The following is a 20,000-nucleotide window of genomic DNA, read 5'->3' as shown; positions in this document are numbered from 1 at the left end:
ACTCACTCACTCACACACTCACTCAGTCAGTCACTCACTCAGTCACTCACTCACTCAGTCACTTACTCACACACTCACTCACTCACTCACTCACACACTCACACACTCACTCACTCACACACTCACTCAGTCAGTCACTCAGTGACGACAGAGGATCTGGCACTGGTTTGAATATGATCTCTTAAGGCACACTGTAAACCCCTAAGGTAAGTATTTAACTGGACTGAGTGATTCTAACTTATTTTGAAGAATTGCACTCATTTTAACAATTATCTTCCACAGTTTTGTCTCTTTGAGTTTGTGAAACTGTGAACTTAAGATGGAGCCGAGTCCTGTTTGTGGTTTTAAGTGGAAATAGCTGGATATGAGAGATCTAACTGAATGAATGTTGTGAGTTTGCAGTGCGGCAGTGTTCAGTCGAGATGGTGGATGGTCTGGGGTTCACTGCTGTTAGTGAATGTTCCTGTGTTTATTTCAGCACGAGGGGCGATGGTGTAACAGACATCATCACTGTCACTCAGCTCCAGGGGTCATGGGTTCTAGTCCCGCTCCGGGTGACTGTCTGTGAGGAGTGTGGTGTGTTCTCTCTGTGTCTGCGTGGGTTTCCTCCGGGTGACTGTCTGTGAGCAGTGTGGTGTGTTCTCCCTGTGTCTGCGTGGGTTTCCTCCGGGTGACTGTCTGTGAGAAGTGTGGTGTGTTCTCTCTGTGTCTGCGTGGGTTTCCTCCGGGTGACTGTCTGTGAGGAGTGTGGTGTGTTCTCTCTGTGTCTGAGTGGGTTTCCTCTGGGTGACTGTCTGTGAGGAGTGTGGTGTGTTCTCCCTGTGTCTGCGTGGGTTTCCTCCGGGTGACTGTCTGTGAGGAGTGTGGTGTGTTCTCCCTGTGTCTGCATGGGTTTCCTCCGGGTGACTGTCTGTGAGGAGTGTGGTGTGTTCTCCCTGTGTCTGCATGGGTTTCCTCCGGGTGACTGTCTGTGAGGAGTGTGGTGTGTTCTCCCTGTGTCTGCGTGGGTTTCCTTCAGGTGACTGTCTGTGAGGAGTGTGGTGTGTTCTCCCTGTGTCTGCGTGGGTTTCCTCCGGGTGACTGTCTGTGAGGAGTGTGGTGTGTTCTCTCTGTGTCTGCGTGGGTTTCCTCCGGGTGACTGTCTGTGAGGAGTGTGGTGTGTTCTCCCTGTGTCTGAATGGGTTTCCTCCGGGTGCTCCAGTTTCCTCCCACGCTGGTTCTTAGCAGTGATGTCCTTTCGGATCCGATACTGAGTAAAGTTCAGGCTGGTATCGATGATACGATCCGATACTGATACTTTGTGCAAATCTGATGTGTCTGGTGAATCTAAACACAGTGTAGCGTATGTAATCCACTTTAAATGATCAACTCTTTAAGAATCGTTACCTGAATAAATCTAGGCTTTGGTGCCTGTGTGAGATTATCTCACTGAGACACATTATTACTCCCAGCTGAACTCATGCAGCTATTTGTTGAAGCATGTAATTATTTCTTTATTATTTCATAATCATATTTATTAATTTCCACATTTTCTCCCTCTGAACTTGGATAGTGCCAGCAGCACCGAAGGACTCCGCCAGACACCGAAGAGAGACAGAGCTGAAGTAGCTACAGACTGAGTGACTGACTGAGCCGTGTGTTACTGCGCTTACGCATTACACACTTACCCAGGCGGAAGAAAAAGTAGTTCCTACCAACCGTGTGTCATTCAGACAAGGTCTCAGTGGTTTAGTTACTGTCCACTGTGCTCCTGTTGATGACACACACATGACCTCAAATGACTGGGGTATCAGAAGTATCGATGGTTTGATTTGAGGGTCGGTTTCAGAGCATGAAGGTGTAGTATCGGAGGTATCGATATTTCACTATCAATCCGCACATCACTAGTTCTAGGGCAAGTTTGTTTCTTGGAAAAAATGTTTCAGTGATAGGTTGTTGATGTTAGTGATTGTTAAAGCAAAAAAATAAATAATATCTTAAACAAATCTTTATTTTAAATGTGAAATCTGCTTATGTCCTTGCTCTAATTCCCCACATTTCACTTTTAGTCGACCTCCGCCTGATTTAAACCCCTCTGATCTTACTCACTTCCAAATTTACAGCTCTGTGGACCTTCTTCATCGATCCAGACACTTCCTAACCCTCCTTGGGAGTTCAGTACAGAACAACGTCATATCAGTTCACACCAGACGACAGGAACGGCCTGAAAGGGTTTCTCTTTCACCTTGTAGAATGTAAATTGCTAGCTTTAAAGGAAGTGGAAAGAGAGAGAACCTGGGAAGTGTTTCAGTTCTAATCAGTTTCACTGTCAGAACTGAGCTCTGCAGCTTGTTAAAGATAACACACCTCATTTTACCCAGAGATATCATGAAGGAGGAGAACTCTGCGCATGGTTCTGGTTCATGGACAAAGTCCTGCCTTTGAAATAGAGAGAGCCAATCAGCTCAGTGATCAAGCAGCAATCATTGTGACATTTCCACTGTGGAAATATCTCTGCGAAATGTGAACTGTTTATTTTTATCCGATTGCCACTGATTTCAAATCTGTGTTTGAATCCTTACTGTGGCTTTCGTTTCCAAGTCTTTGGGGCTCCTGATGTTGGCAGAGATACAGTCCTGGGTTTTTATGTGTGGAAATATAGACTTTGTTTAATATTATTTAGCAGTGGAGCAGCAGGTAGAGTCTCTGTCACAGCTCCAGGGTCCTGGAGGTTGTGGGTTTGAGTCCCGCTCCGGGTGACTGTCAGTGAGGAGTGTGGTGTGTTCTCTCTGTGTCTGCGTGGGTTTCCTCCGGGTGACTGTCTGTGAGGAGTGTGGTGTGTTCTCTCTGTGTCTGCGTGGGTTTCCTCCGGGTGACTGTCTGTGAGGAGTGTGGTGTGTTCTCCCTGTGTCTGCGTGGGTTTCCTCCGGGTGACTGTCTGTGAGGAGTGTGGTGTGTTCTCTCTGTGTCTGCGTGGGTTTCCTCTGGGTGACTGTCTGTGAGGAGTGTGGTGTGTTCTCTCTGTGTCTGCGTGGGTTTCCTCCGGGTGACTGTCTGTGAGGAGTGTGGTGTGTTCTCCCTGTGTCTGCGTGGGTTTCCTCCGGGTGACTGTCTGTGAGGAGTGTGGTGTGTTCTCCCTGTGTCTGCGTGGGTTTCCTCCGGGTGACTGTCTGTGAGGAGTGTGGTGTGTTCTCCATGTGTCTGTGTGGGTTTCCTCCGGGTGACTGTCTTTGAGGAGTGTGGTGTGTTCTCCCTGTGTCTGCGTGGGTTTCCTCCGGGTGACTGTCTTTGAGGAGTGTGGTGTGTTCTCCCTGTGTCTGCGTGGGTTTCCTCCGGGTGACTGTCTCTGAGGAGTGTGGTGTGTTCTCCATGTGTCTGTGTGTGTCATCCTATGAAGGACTGGCGCCCCCTCCAGGGTGTGTTCCTGCCTTGCATCCAGTGATTCCGGGTAGTTATCCCTGAATTTGATAAGCAGTTACAGACACTGAATGAATGACTAATTCCCAAGGTCTTGAGCTGAATGTGGAGTGTTGTCAGAAGCAGGGAAACCTTACTAATCCTTTTAGGGCTGTGTGAATTTCCCTGTATTGAATCAGAAGGGTTTCAGACCTGAGTTTACATCATTTTAGGACAATTTCAGAAAGCGCAAGTTTGTAAAAATAAATAAATTAATAAATATCATCGCTGTCCAAATTAAAACGTATTTGTGTGTGTGTGTGTGTGTGTGTTTAGTTACTGCATCATTTGAACACTGTCCTTCACACTGTGTGAAAATGTTATGATGAATGGACCAATAGAAAAGCTCCAAAAAGACTCTGAATAACATCTTTTTACACTGACTTTCATTGAAAGTTAAGAGCGTTTTATCCTTCTCCTGCAAAGATACTATTTTGGTGATGAATATTTTTCTTTGGACAGCAAGGATATGTAGCAGCTCTTGCATCATTACAGTGTTATTATTAATGATGTTGTGTGTGTTAGTCTTATATAGTGTCTGTGTTAATGTAAATGGTGTTAGGGTTTTAGGAATTTTGTTTGTGTTACTGCAGCAGAAATGGTGACATTAATCATTCATTATCATTTAGAGTACGTTTGTTCCTTTCTTCTTTTGGAGACAGGTGTTCTTCTTTGAACAGTGACAATATGCAAAACAATACTGACACACACACACACACACACACACACACACACACACACACACACACACAGTTCGAGGTCAGGTTCCCTGCTCAAGGGCACTGTTAATTCTTCTGAAATGGAGGGTATTAATAGTTCATATGTCCCTCGTCGAAGCAGCTTCAGGTTCTACTCTTAAGGCAAGGCTTGGACTGAATGTTGCATCATTGTTGTGAGGATTTGGTGGTGTGCAGCCACAGGAGGATTAGTGAGGTCTGGTGCTGATGTCAGATGATCAGTTGTGGACCACTCTCACATCCCAGAGACACAGGACGGTGCTCCCTCACTCCAGAGAACACAGAGAGAACAGAGCGGTTATCGAAGGTGTAGTTTAATGAGAAGTGTTCAGTAATCCGGTTCTGCACGTTCTTTGAAAAGGAAAGAGAGCGATGGATTTAAGCTCGTGGCTGTTTCGCTGAGGGTTGTTCGGGAAATCTGCCCGTTCTCACTGTCAGCTGAAACAGAACGGACGTCCAGAGGGACTCACTTTTTGCTTTGGCTTGTCTCTGAGCTCCGTAACCATCTGCAGCTTCGCCACACACTTCACACAACAGGTTTTACACGAGAGAGCAGTGTGTATTCATCAGCGCATCAGCAGCTTTGATCTTTCTGAAGCCTGGAGTCTGACGGTTGTTATTGGCTGTGGATCTACGGTTCGCACGTGTGCTCCAAAAACCTTATCATACGTTTAACATTTATTATTAACAGCTTTAAAATCAGTGGGGTTCCATCATTTACCTTCAACAGTTTTACTACAAAACAGCTGGTGTGTGTGTGTGTGTGTGTGTGTGTGAGTGTGCGTGTGCGTGTGTGTGTGCATTTGTGTGTGTGTGCGGAGGCTCACTGTACATTAATTACAGAGATAAAAAAAGAGAGTAATTTTAAAATCTAGTTTCTAATGTTTATTGTGTGTATTAATTTCCACATTAGTATGAGTATGGAGAATAAGAGAAGAAGACACCAGAGGACAGCAATAATACAATGGAGGCAGTAATAATGAGGCAGTGGTGACAGAGTGGAGGCAGTAATAATGAGGCAGTGGTGACAGAGTGGAGGCAGTAATAATGGGGCAGTGGTGACAGAGTGGAGGCAGTAATAATGGGGCAGTGGTGACAGAGTGGAGGCAGTAATAATGGGGCAGTGGTGACAGAGTGGAGGCAGTAATAATGAGGCAGTGGTGACAGAGTGGAGGCAGTAATAATGGGGCAGTGGTGACAGAGTGGAGGCAGTAATAATGGGGCAGTGGTGACAGAGTGGAGGCAGTAATAATGGGGCAGTGGTGACAGAGTGGAGGCAGTAATAATGGGGCAGTGGTGACAGAGTAGAGGCAGTAATAATGGGGCAGTGGTGACAGAGTAGAGGCAGTAATAATGGGGCAGTGGTGACAGAGTGGAGGCAGTAATAATGGGGCAGTGGTGACAGAGTGGAGGCAGTAATAATGGGGCAGTGGTGACAGAGTGGAGGCAGTAATAATGAGGCAGTGGTGACAGAGTGGAGGCAGTAATAATGGGGCAGTGGTGACAGAGTGGAGGCAGTAATAATGGGGCAGTGGTGACAGAGTAGAGGCAGTAATAATGTGGCAGTGGTGACAGAGTGGAGGCAGTAATAATGGGGCAGTGGTGACAGAGTGGAGGCAGTAATAATGAGGCAGTGGTGACAGAGTGGAGGCAGTAATAATGGGGCAGTGGTGATAGAGTGGAGGCAGTAATAATGGGGCAGTGGTGACAGAGTAGAGGCAGTAATAATGGGGCAGTGGTGACAGAGTGGAGGCAGTAATAATGGGGCAGTGGTGACAGAGTGGAGGCAGTAATAATGGGGCAGTGGTGACAGAGTGGAGGCAGTAATAATGAGGCAGTGGTGACAGAGTGGAGGCAGTAATAATGGGGCAGTGGTGACAGAGTGGAGGCAGTAATAATGGGGCAGTGGTGACAGAGTAGAGGCAGTAATAATGTGGCAGTGGTGACAGAGTGGAGGCAGTAATAATGGGGCAGTGGTGACAGAGTGGAGGCAGTAATAATGGGGTAGTGGTGACAGAGTATAGGCAGTAATAATGAGGCAGCGTTGACAGCGTGGAGGCAGTAATAATGAGGCAGTGGTGACAGAGTGGAGGCAGTAATAATGGGGCAGTGGTGACAGAGTGGAGGCAGTAATAATGGGGTAGTGGTGACAGAGTATAGGCAGTAATAATGAGGCAGTGGTGACAGAGTGGAAGCAGTAATAATGAGGCAGTGGTGACAGAGTAGAGGCAGTAATAATGGGGCAGTGGTGACAGAGTGGAGGCAGTAATAATGGGGCAGTGGTGACAGAGTGGAGGCAGTAATAATGGGGCAGTGGTGACAGAGTGGAGGCAGTAATAATGGGGCAGTGGTGATAGAGTGGAGGCAGTAATAATGGGGCAGTGGTGACAGAGTAGAGGCAGTAATAATGGTTGCAGTGGTGACAGAGTAGAGGCAGTAATAATGTGGCAGTGGTGACAGAGTGGAGGCAGTAATAATGGGGCAGTGTTGACAGAGTGGAGGCAGTAATAATGGGGCAGTGGTGACAGAGGGGAGGCAGTAAAAATGGGGCAGTGTTGACAGAGTGGAGGCAGTAATAATGGGGCAGTGGTGACAGAGTGGAGGCAGTAATAATGGGGCAGTGGGGACAGAGTGGAGGCAGTAATATTGGGGCAGTGGTGACAGAGTAGAGGCAGTAATAATGGGGCAGTGGTGACAGAGTGGAGGCAGTAATAATGCGGCAGTGGTGACAGAGTGGAGGCAGTAATAATGGGGCAGTGGTGACAGAGTAGAGGCAGTAATAATGGGGCAGTGGTGACAGATTGGAGGCAGTAATAATGGGGCAGTGGTGACAGAGTGGAGGCAGTAATAATGGGGCAGTGGTGACAGAGTGGAGGCAGTAATAATGGGGCAGTGGTGACAGAGTGGAGGGAGTAATAATGTGGCAGTGGTGACAGAGTAGAGGCAGTAATAATGTGGCAGTGGTGACAGAGTAGAGGCAGTAATAATGGGGCAGTGGTGACAGAGTGGAAGCAGTAATAATGCTGCAGTGGTTACAGAGTGGAGGCAGTAATAATGTGGCAGTGGTGACAGAGTAGAGGCAGTAATAATGTGGCAGTGGTGACAGAGTAGAGGCAGTAATAATGGGGCAGTGGTGACAGAGTGGAGGCAGTAATAATGGGGCAGTGGTGGCAGAGTGGAGGCAGTAATAATGGGGCAGTGGTGACAGAGTGGAGGGAGTAATAATGTGGCAGTGGTGACAGAGTAGAGGCAGTAATAATGGGGCAGTGGTGACAGAGTGGAGGGAGTAATAATGTGGCAGTGGTGACAGAGTAGAGGCAGTAATAATGTGGCAGTGGTGACAGAGTAGAGGCAGTAATAATGGGGCAGTGGTGACAGAGTGGAAGCAGTAATAATGGGGCAGTGGTGACAGAGTGGAGGCAATAATGAGGGAAAGGAGGCAGTTATAATGTGGCAGTGGTGACAGAGTGGAGGCAGTAATAATGGGGCAGTGGTGACAGAGTAGAGGCAGTAATAATGGGGCAGTGGTGACAGAGTGGAAGCAGTAATAATGGGGCAGTGGTGACAGAGTGGAGGCAATAATGAGGGAAAGGAGGCAGTTATAATGTGGCAGTGGTGACAGAGTGGAGGCAGTAATAATGGGGCAGTGGTGACAGAGTAGAGGCAATAATGAGGGAAAGGAGGCAGTAATAATGAAAGGGTGGGACGTGTTCCAATCCCCTCGTTTTCCTGTCGTCTGCAGAGTGGTGGTTGATGTATTAACAGAACCGAGTCTGTAATATCAGGATAACTGTATCTAGGTAGCAGTAGGTAAATAGAGGCAGACATAATGGGGCAACAATAACAGAATGCAGTAATATACACAACTGCCATGAGGAGGAGGAGGCAGCAGCACTGGTGTAATAATAATAATAATAATAATAATAATAATAATGAGCAGTACTAACAGAACGGGGATCAGTCAGGAGATGAAGCCTATTGTAATGTGGCAATGTCTCAGTGTAAATAATGTCCACGTAAATCTGTGTGAACATTCTGAGGTCAGAAAACGGGCTGTGTTCCAATCTCTAGTTCCAATCTCTGTCTGCAGAGCCCTACTGGTGATGTATTAACAGGACAGTGACAGTAATGTGGGGGTAATGTAAAGGAAAGGGGGCAGAAATAATGGGACAGTAACAGAATGAGGGCGGTACTGGGGCAACAGCCCCAAGCGGGGGTCTTTAATAATGTGACAGTATTAATGCCCACCGTCTTGCCTTTGTCAGTGAGTGTGATGTATGAACTCTCTAAGGGCAGATGAATGGGCTGTGTTCCAATCCCCCTCTGTCCCCCTGTCATAGGGAATGAGGGATGTGGCCCTTTAGGCCCTGGGTTTAACAGAGTTGTGCTAACCCTCCTCTGACTCCAACAGTGTTGTTGGGGTAATAAAGCAAAGGGGGCAGATATAATGGGGCAGTAGTAACAAGATGGAGGCAGTGAAGTTGTGGTAATAAAGGCAAAGGGGGCAGATATAATGGGGCAGTAGTAACAGAATGGAGGCAGTGATATTGTGGTAATAAAGGGAAAGAGGGCAGATATAATGAGGCAGTAGTAACAAGATGGAGGCAGTGAAGTTGTGGTAATAAAGGCAAAGGGGGCAGATATAATGGGGCAGTAGTAACAGAATGGAGGCAGTGATATTGTGGTAATAAAGGGAAAGGGGGCAGATATAATGGGGCAGTAGTAACAGGATGGAGGCGGTGTTATTGCTGTATAAGGATGGTGTAATAGTGAAAGAGGGACATGGATCTTTAGGCCGTGGATGGCGCCGCTCTCTCCCTCCTCCGAGCTCGGCTGTGTGCTGTTGGCCTGCTCGTGTTCCATTAGATATGCTTGTAAGTCGTAGGCGAGTCTATTAAAGTGCAGATGGGGGGCAAAGCGGCGGGGGTTTATCTGAAAGCCCCTCGCTCCCGTATGCGGTGGATAGTTTCTGATACGCTGAGCCAATGTGGGCATGAAAGCGGAGGCACCACGCCGCTTATCGTGGCTTTGGTGCTGCCGTCTTCAGCCTGCAGCTAAAAGCCTGCGGGATCCAGAACGACTGACAACTGAACCGCCCTCAGCCAAGCAGCTGAAAATGTTATTGACCTAATTCAATTAATCTCCGTCTCTCCACAAGCAGCAGCCGTAGTAACCGAACGTCTGTTGGCTGTTGTAAGACACGGTAACTTCATGTGAAAAAAAAGGAAAAGGAGAAAGGAGAGATCTCTCCAAGAGTTCGTTTTATAAATCTCCCATGAAATGTCATCGGATGTCGGCGTCCTGATCTGATTACGGCGTGTGCACAGAGACACAGGTATCTCTAGAGTACAGTCAGGACATTCTCACTTTACTGTACAGCCTTGGATCTGTTCATAGAAATAACACAAATGGCCGAGAACAGAGAGGAAAGAGAACAGAGTGAAAACGGCTAAAAACCAGAGCTTCTGCTCCTCGCTCCTCACTGCTGTGCGCTCGGGGTCGGGGTGAACAGCGAGCGGCTCATTATCATTTAAAGGAACAGGTGCTGAAAGCGGGCGTTCTGAACAGGGGCTGTTTACACAGGGGGAGAACACTGCTGTGATTTTGGATCCTTGTGGCATTTTGACCAAAGCAGGTCACAGATGTTTCATTAAGATCCAGAAAGGTGTCACACTGTGGAGAAGAGCAAGGTATATGTCCCTTTAAGTTAAACATAAGGCAGGAGTGTTGAGTCCTTGCCCTTTAAACGATTAATTGTTGGGGTGTAATTGGAATGTAAGTCTAATTGAAGTGTATAATCTATTAATAGAGTCAGGAGCGTATCATACATGACATGGCACATTGAGTTTAAGGCCTTCGATCCGCCTCCAACGGTCCCTTCATTGGTCAGTGGCACCGTGCCAGAGCAGTAATAACACAGATCAATGTGCTCATATGCTTCTCTACCCACAATGCCCCTGGGCTCACTCTCCACAGCTCGGATCAATGCAAACGCAAGCGGGATGCCCGGGAGACTCTGGAGAACACGCCGAGTATCATTGATCTCTATTAGAATCAGCGTGACGTTCGGCGGGAGCCGAGATTTAAACTCATGGATTTAGTTCGAATCACAATAATGCGGTTCGTTTGTGCAATTATATCATCTTCAACTCCTCCTTCTCCACAAGTGACCTACAATCTATGGAGAGAGGGAACTGCACAAGTGCGTAAGTACATACCTGTCGATAAATGTAGCCTCCAAGGTCCAACATATACAGCACTGACCTTGGTGCAGATTTGTGCACTACAGCCAAGGGCTGGTGGCCACTCATGCATCACTTCTTCCCAAAGGGCATTAATAAGGAATGTGCTGGTGCAGTAAAGCTGCTGCTGCAGATGCTGGAACATTGCTGTGAGGATCTGATGGCAGCCACTTGTGCATTAGTGTTATTATTAAAGGCCAGGTGGTAATGGATGGAGCTAAACTGCTATTCGATCCAGTGCTGAAGGGATCCACCCCTTGGCATTGGACATTCTTACTGCACATTACCGTTCATAGGTTGCTAGTACTCGTGTTAATTTTTAATTTAAGGACTGGCGCCCCCTCCAGGGTGTGTTCCCGCCTTGCGCCCAGTGATTCCGGGTAGGCTCCGGACCCACCGCCGCCCTGAACTGGATAAAGCACTTTGAAATATCATTATTTATAAAATGTCCTCTATAAACAAACTTGCTTTGCTTCACAGTCTTCTAAGATACATCATGGAGGAACCTTGTGGTACAGGTCTGGTATCATTACGTGATATGAGTCTTGGGAGTTCTCCTAAGTGGTGCAGGGGTCATCAGGAGGGCACTGGTTCAAACTCTGGTGATGCCTCAGCCGTCTGACCCTGGAATCCAAGTGGTCACAACTGTCTGGATCACCCTCCCTTCGTCCCCTATGTCTCTGCTCACAGGGTTAGCTGGCACAAACATCTGGCAGTTGTGCTGTGTGTGATGTGACAGATCTGGGCAGTCTGCATTCTCCTCTGGTGCCTTAAAAATAGCTAGTTAGTATTTTACCATAAAAAATACAGCTTCAAAATAATTGTGATGCTTCGCAGAGATGTAACAGGGAGAAAAGAGCCTCTGTCGATGCTACTCCGGGCTCGCCACTGCAGAAACTGCACTATGTATTTTATGAGGATGTAGTATGTTTAAATGCAGTGTTTTGCTGACTCTCTCTCTCTCTCTCTCTCTCTCTCTCTCTTTCTCAGCCTGGATCCTTCTCATTTTGATAGAAGAGGGCTTTGCTCTGGCACAAAGAATCAGAGGTAAGCTCCGTCTCCCAGTTTTGTCCATTTTAAATCCGTCCTGAGGAAGACAATGCTCTGGACATCTTTACATTGAGATGAAAAGGGTTTCCTGAGCTGCTCTCTGAGAGGTTAGCAGGCGTTCGGTCATTATGGCAGAAATAGCGGCGTGTAATCATGTGTCCTGCCGATTGATAGCAAAATTACAGAGTAATGGTCTCATACTCTGATCATTATCCCTGTTTTTGATTCCTTTGAAAAGCGTTGAGCCTAAAACGTCTCTCAAACAGCCAGAAACATAAGAGCCTCCTGCAGGATCGTTGTGAAATGACAGTCTTTTTCTTCCTAATGTGTCACTGAGGAGGCTTTTTTCCAGAATATTCTGTTGGATCATGGCTTTGTTTCCTTTTACTTTCCTCAAACTGCAAAAATAATGATGCCTTGAGACGTGGAATCATGTTCAGTCTGGGTTTCTCAGTGCGAGAATATGATGGAGATGATTAAACCGATTTCTGCTTTCATCGAGTGGAGTTCCATCGATGTTCCTTACTCCGTACGTCGCCAAGCTACATTTCTTTTTAACTAAACAGGACGCCTCGGAGCTCATCCATGCTTTACGCTCTGTTTAAGGGCCTTCAAAAAACCTCTTTTCAGAAACTATGTCTAATTCAGGAAAATCTGCTGCTGCTGTACGAGAGCATTCTGACAGCTCCAGACACACTGCCTAGGGCCCTAGGATTTTTACTGTACAATGCAAATCTCATAACCCCGTTACGTCACTGAGTTCTTCTCGATTTTTGTTCCTCCACGGGCTCCACAGAATGTCCCCTGAATAAAGCTGGGGAAGCAGACTTCATACACAACACTCCACTGGAGGAACCCAAAGCGTGGGGCACTTCTAGAGAGTATTAAAGAGGCAGGGTCAGGCTCAGCAGATATTTACAAAACCACAACTTAAAACATTGCCTTTTAATTCAATGTATAATCAGCAGCATGCTTTTATCATTAGTTCACCTCTTTTATCCATTTCTTTTAATAATACGTATAACACACATTTTATTTCACATTAAATAACAAAAATATCTGAATGAATCACCTTTGAAATGAAAGTTATTTGAATTAAAGCATTAAAACTTTTCTGCTTTTAATAAAAAAATCCTGAAATTTACTAAATTATTAATTAAATTTTATTGTTTTATAAAAAATTTATTAGCACATTTTGTTTACAGCAAAATGTTTACTGTGTTGCTTCAGCTAAATTAATATTTTCAGAATATGACGAAATATATCAGAAATAATGGACAGGTACATTATACGTTACAGGCACTCGTATGTATTTAAAGAAGTGTGTAGAGATTTGTTACAAATAAAACTTAAAGCAGGACATTTGAAATATCAATCCTTAAACTCAAATTAGCATCAAATTACGACAACTTTCTGAAACATTGGTGATTTAATTCAGTGACTAAATACTTGAATTTAAAGCTTTAATACGATTTTAATTCATACCTTAAATTATTTTAGTTTAGCAAAATTTTTGTGAATTTTCGCCCTGTGTTTTCAACATGCCGTCGGCCATTTTAAAAGTGTTTTAAAAATAAACTGAAATTCTGGCATTTCACACACCATCCAGTAGGGGACGCCCCAAACCCTGTCCCTGGGGCATTTGTGGCATTTATTTATTTCAATTAAATAATGAAACAGGCAGCTCCAGACATACATGTCAGATGTTGTGTAATTCATTCATTCATTGTCTGTAACCCTTATCCAGTTCAGGGGGGCGGTGGGTTCGGAATCTACCTGGAATCACTGGGCACAAGGCAGGAACACACCCTGGAGGGTGCGCCAGTCCTTCAGAGGGCAACACACACACATTCACTCACACACTCACACCTACGGACACTTTTGAGTGGGGAAACCCACGCAGACACAGGGAGAACACACCACACTCCTCACAGACAATCACCCGGAGGAAACCCACGCAGACACAGGGAGAACACACCACACTCCTTACAGACAGTCACCCGGAGGAAACCCACGCAGACACAGAGAGAACACACCACACTCCTCACAGACAGTCACCCGGAGGAAACCCACGCATACACAGGGAGAACACACCACACTCCTCACAGACAGTCACCCGGAGGAAACCCACGCAGACACAGAGAGAACACACCACACTCCTCACAGACAGTCACCCGGAGGAAACCCACGCAGACACAGGGAGAACACACCACACTCCTCACGGACAGTCACCCGGAGGAAACCCACAAAGACACAGGGAGAACACACCACACTCCTCACGGACAGTCACCCGGAGGAAACCCACGCAGACACAGGGAGAACACACCACACTCCTCACAGACAGTCACTATGTACAATTTCTTATACTATTTAGAAATAGATTAAAAAAGTTTAAAGTTTCATGTAAATTTCTCACAGTGAGCTGTCACTATCTACACATCACCTACGTATCAGAAGCTACACATTTACACCCTATTGTCTTTCACAGAGTCTCAGAATGAAGGTGGACCTCCGACCAGGAAGGACCAATGTGGCATCTGGACCAAAACCATCAGTGGAGGCCAGTTCATGTCCCCCAACTACCCCAACACCTACCCCCCCAACAAGGAGTGCATTTACGTCCTGGAAGGTGGGTCGAAACATCAGCACCCTCTCAGTGTCTCGTGTATCTCTCATGTACCCTGCAGCATCTCCATATTACAATTTACTAGGAAATACCCCTTTAAAAAACTGAACATCTGGAATTTTTGATGGTCTCTAGACAGATATTAGGAGGTATAATGAAGGCCTTAGACGCTACACGAGCCTGCGTTGTCTCTATCAAGAACAACAGACAGACTTCTGAATCAATGCCTGAGGCACTTCCCTCACATTTCACTGGGATCAGATGGGTTTTCATCCAAAAATTTGCAAATGTTTTGCTGAGTAGAAGAATTCAGCTGAAAAAAATGTGAAATGAGTTTGAAACCGACTACAGTTTTGTGAATAAACTTCAGATGACGATCAGAGGCGGTGAGATCTGTGTGGGTTTTTACAGTCGTTGGTGATCTCTTCACGGCTGTGATGCACTTCAGAAAATGCCTAAATGAGGCCTGAATTTTGTCCGTGCCCAAACCCCCCACTGAATAAATGCAGTGTGGTATCTGACCTTTGCACAATAATCCGCACAGGACTAAAATATGAAGCCCTGGTGGTGGTAGTGGTGGGATGAAAACAGAAATGGTCCTCCAACATGGAAAGAAGAAGAGGCTGATGACCTTGTCCAATATAAAATACTCAGATGCTTGGTTTCCATGACAAATGAGAGATGCCTCTAACAGAGGACTGCCACAAAGCCACAGCCCAGTGTTTGGAGCCGTTATACCTTTCCACTCGACGCTTGGCATTGGGCATGGTGACCTCGGGCCTGTGTGCGCGTCCCGTTCTGTTGACGGTGCTTTTCTGTGGAAATTATAGCCCTACAAACTGTGTTCACCGTGGAAACTCACTGCTTATAAAGAGTGAATTTTCCTCCTGTGTTTTCAACAATTATAGCCAGCCATTTTAAAACGGTGTGGAAAATAAACTGATATTCTGGCATTTCACACATCATCCAGTGGGGGACGCCCCAAACCCTGTCCCTGGGGCATTTGTGGCATTTATTTATTTCAATTAAATAATGAAACAGGCAGCTCCAGACATACAAATCAGATTTTGTGTAATTCATTTATTCATTCATTCATTGTCTGTAACCCTTATCCAGTTCAGGGTGTCGGTGGGTCCGGAGCCTACCCGAAATCACTGGGCACGAGGCAGGAACACACCCTGCAGGGGGCGCCAATCCTTCACAGGGCGACACATACTCACACATTCACATACACACTCACACCTACGGACACTTTTGAGTCTCCAATCCACCTACCAGTGTGTGTTTTTGGAGTATGGGAGGAAACCGGAGCACCTGGAGGAAACCCATGCAGACACAGGGAGAACACACCACACTCCTCACAGTCACCCGGAGGAAACCCACGCAGACACAGAGAGAACACACCACATTCCTCACAGACAGTCACCCGGAGGAAACCCACGCAGACACAGGGAGAACACACCACACTCCTCACAGACAGTCACCCAGAGGAAAGCCACACAGACACAGAGAGAACACACCACACTCCGCACAGACATTCACCCGGAGGAAACCCACGCAGACACAGGGAGAACACACCACACTCCTCACAGACAGTCACCCGGAGGAAACCCACACAGACACAGGGAGAACACACCACACTCCTCACAGACAGTCACCCGGAGGAAACCCACACAGACACAGGGAGAACACACCACACTCCTCACAGACAGTCACACGTAACGGAACTCAAACCCACAACCTCCAGGACCCTGTGTGCGCGTCCCATTCTATTGACGGTGCTTTTCTGTGGAGATTATATTCCTACAAACTGTGTTCACCGTGGGAACTCACTGCTTATAAAGAGTGTCCACAATCTTTGGGCGGTGATGTGTATCAGTGTCCTCGAAAGTGGTCAGAAAACACCTCTAAGGATGGAGCTGAAGTGCTAATGGGAAGAGGACATTAGCTCAATCTCTGGGTATTGCTCTGCCGTGTGCTGTCACACTGACAAGCAGTTATTAATGCCACAGTGATTGATGCTGGCCTCGAGTAAACACCAACAACATCGTTAATAAAGCGGTGTCTCTCAAGGCGCCCAATCTCGAGGTCCATCTCTCTCTCTGTCTCTCTCTCTCTCTCTCTCTCTGTACTATTCTTATTTTCTGGGCTACATGGCACTCTCAAGCCTCTCCTAAATCATGTCCCTGCAATAAATACTGTGTTACGTTTCACAAAGATTTTTCTTAGCATGATTCCAACATCAGAAAAGATGTGCAAGAGTGCCCCCTGTAGATAAGAGTTTGCATAACCACTGTTTTCATAACACACAGGCCATTTCATATTGTTTTTCTATATGTTAGACAGTACTATAGAATGCATACAACTGAAATATTGGTATTAAGCGTATTTAATGTGTACTGTGTAATCACATATGAGCGATACCTGCAACAGCTGTGTAACAGGTCCATTACAGCAGCACAAACAGATCTACTACATCTATATATCAGCTTCAGTTATCATTCCTGCAGTGACAAATCACATGTAATTTACCCAAAATAAACTGGAGTTACACGAGGTGTACAATTGTAATCAATCAGTAACAGTGTGGATACGTCACTTGTGTTTACATTTGGTTTCTGCACGTGTTGCTTATGTGTAACTAACCACAGAGTGAACAGAGACACAAAATAAAATGGGTCTGAAATGTACTTAAAAGGTTTAAAGTATCCCGAATATTATAATCAAAACAATCAGGTTTAACAACAAACAGAAATGATGTGAGGCTTTTAGGAAACACTGAATATGAACACATGAACCGCTTCATTCAGTCATTCATTCATTGTCTGTAACTCTTATCCAGTTCAGGGTCGCGGTGGGACCGAAGCCTACCTGGAATCATTGGGTGCAAGGCCAACACAGGGCAACACACACTCACACATTCACTCACACACTCACACCTACGGACACTTTTGAGTCTCCAATCAACCTACCAACGTGTGTTTTTGGACTGTGGGAGGAAACCGGAGCACCCAGGGGAAACCCACGCAGACACAGAGAGAACGCACCAAACTCCTCACAGACAGTCACCCGGAGGAAACCCACGCAGACACAGAGAGAACACACCACACTCCTCACAGACAGTCACCCAGAGGAAACCCACGCAGACACAGGGAGAACACACCACACTCCTCACAGACAGTCACCCGGAGGAAACCCACGCAGACACAGAGAGAACACACCACACTCCTCACAGACAGTCACCCGGAGGAAACCCACGCAGACACAGAGAGAACACACCACACTCCTCACAGACAGTCACCCGGAGGAAACCCACACAGACACAGAAATAACACACCACACTCCTCACAGACAGTCACCCGGAGGAAACCCACACAGACACAGGGAGAACACACCACACTCCTTTCAGACAGTCACCCGGAGGAAACCCACAGAGACACAGAGATAACACACCACACTCCTCACAGACAGTCACCCGGAGGAAACCCACGCAGACACAGGGAGAACACACCACACTCCTCACAGACAGTCACCTGGAGGAAACCCACGCAGACACAGAGAGAACACACCACACTCCTCACAGACAGTCACCCGGAGGAAACCCACGCAGACACAGAGAGAACACACCACACTCCTCACAGACAGTCACCCGGAGGAAACCCACGCAGACACAGAGAGAACACACCACACTCCTCACAGACAGTCACCCAGAGCGGGAATCGAACCCACAACCAGTGGAGATAGATGGTTATTAACAGGTTCTTCTGACTTTAAAATGTTCTTTACACTCTTCTAACCTTCAGGCCACAGATGTGATATATCACTATACAGACCTAGACTAGCCACCGCTCTGCAGCTTCTTCTTGTTCAGGTTCTGTGAGTGTATATAGTCCTCTGATTCGTTTAGACTGTAATCATACCTATTTAAGGGCCCTAGAGTCTTTCAGATGTGTTGTGATGCCCAGGTCCGTTTTGCAAAATGAGAAAATAACTTTTTGGATAATGTCCCAGACACGTGAGGATGTGGGGCATTTCTGGCGGAGAGGCAGCACCGCTGGCCCACTGTCTGTGCTGCAAACGCCACACATCACAAAACAGATCGGCCCCGTTTCTGGCGAAGAATGTATGTCTGTGCTGGCCACAGAAAACTGGACCGGACTCAAAGTGACCTCTGCTGACATTTGGCCCTAATCTGCCTCGTAGATGAGCCTCATGAGGCGAGCAGGGGCGGTCCACTCAAGTGCCATCAATCCATGTCAGGTGGGCCCAGGGTGACCAGACATCTGGCTTAAGGACTGACGGTCCGGTGTTTCAGCTTCCAATCCTCCGTCCGGTGCAGCACCTGGACAGGCGTTTAAAATCCTCCTTTTTATTCCCAGAAATTCACAGCCATTTTCTGTCGGTGCATTCATCATCATGTCAACAGCAGCTGGCATTTTCAAATGCTGCAGTCTCCCTCCTTCCTTCTCTCTTTCTCTCTCTTTCTGGGCGTGTAGAATACCCCCCTGTGCTCTCCCTGTCATTCAAACACAGGCATCTGTGAGTAATGTAGTAACTGAATAGGTACTTACTGTTCTCCTGCAAGCGTGCTGAGCTCCAGTGGCATTGTATTAGACGTACCATCTCAGAAAAGCTGTGTCACTGTGGCGCTAGTCTAAAGAGAACGCTTATAATCCTGAACTCAGTTTCATTCTGGATTTATTATATAATAACGTTGTGTAGGAAGAGCCACTTTTTTAAAAAATAAAATAAAAGATGTCAAGATTAAAATAATAACAATAAAAGAAGTTAAAGTCACTGTGGACCACCCAATGACATCTTTTTGTTTACACATCTACAGTATGTTTTACAGTGTGTGCTTTTTTATTTTGTGTGTGTGTGTGTGTGTGTGTTTATGTGTGTGTGTGTATGTGTGTGTGTTTGTGTGTGTATGTGTGTGTGTGTGTTTGTGTGTGTGTGTGTGTGTGTTTGTGTGTGTGTGTATGTTTGTGTGTGTGTGTGTGTGTGTTTGTGTGTGTGTGTATGTTTGTGTGTGTGTGTGTGTGTGTTTGTGTGTGTGTGTATGTTTGTGTGTGTGTGTGTGTGTGTGTGTTTGTGTGTGTGTGTGTATGTGTGTGTGTGTGTGTGTATGTGTGTGTTTGTGTGTGTGTGTATGTCTGTGTGTGTGTGTATGTGTGTGTGTGTGTGTGTGTGTGTAAAACTTAATTTCACATTATTTACCAAGGTTCACTCTCAAAAATAAACCTGAAGTGTTCATCAAAATCATAGTTTAGAACAGCCCCCCCCCCCCCACACACACCACTACCCTCCGTTGTGATATATTCCTCCTCTTGTGGTCATGGAAGTGGCCACCATAAGTGGGCCATGAATGTATAGGGGACCTGAGCCAGACCTGGATCAGAGTATGTTTTCTGTCTGCGATGAACACTGTGTAAAACAGATGAATGAACACGGATCAGCGCCGAGACTCTTCTGTGCAGATCATGCCTCTGTACTGGGAACTCCTTGGTGTCTGCAGCTTATCTTTAAATACATTGCAGGCTACAGATCATACGCTGTTCTCTTCTGAGTAAGACATCAGTTTGCATGCATTTTGATTCTCCCTAATTAGGCAAATCTAAGCTCATGTTATAATGAGTACAGTTCAAATATTAAACTCGCCAGCCTCTTAGCTCCAATATTAAACTCTTCAAATGAGAGTGTGAATGATATTTCCTGTGCAATCCAGACTCTTTCTTGGTGCCTGGGGTGTAGTGGGGCTTTAATATGTTTAATATGTTTTAAAAATGAAGATATATAAGCTATAGCTACATGGAGTGAGCTAATGAAGCGTGATGAAGCCAAACCTACACCGATTACAGCAGAGTGAGTGTCTGTTGGTGTGTAGTTGAAGACCAATGTTCTTCTGTT

At 46.2% G+C, this 20,000-nt stretch overlaps 1 protein-coding gene across 1 annotated transcript in view; it reads left to right on the top strand.

Annotated features, from left to right (window-relative positions):
- LOC136679100 (neuropilin and tolloid-like protein 2) overlaps positions 1-20,000 on the top strand; it is a 47,216-nt gene that overhangs the window by 7,297 nt on the left and 19,919 nt on the right. The window contains 2 exon segments of the mRNA XM_066657398.1: positions 11,405-11,461; positions 13,953-14,093. Of these exon segments, the coding sequence (XP_066513495.1) occupies positions 11,405-11,461; positions 13,953-14,093 (198 nt within the window).

This window comes from Hoplias malabaricus, chromosome Y (genome assembly GCF_029633855.1).
Source record: "Hoplias malabaricus isolate fHopMal1 chromosome Y, fHopMal1.hap1, whole genome shotgun sequence".
NCBI classification, from domain to species: domain Eukaryota; kingdom Metazoa; phylum Chordata; class Actinopteri; order Characiformes; family Erythrinidae; genus Hoplias; species Hoplias malabaricus.
The sequence above is the reverse complement of the archived record's forward strand: the minus strand, read 5'-3'. Positions and strand labels throughout refer to the sequence as shown.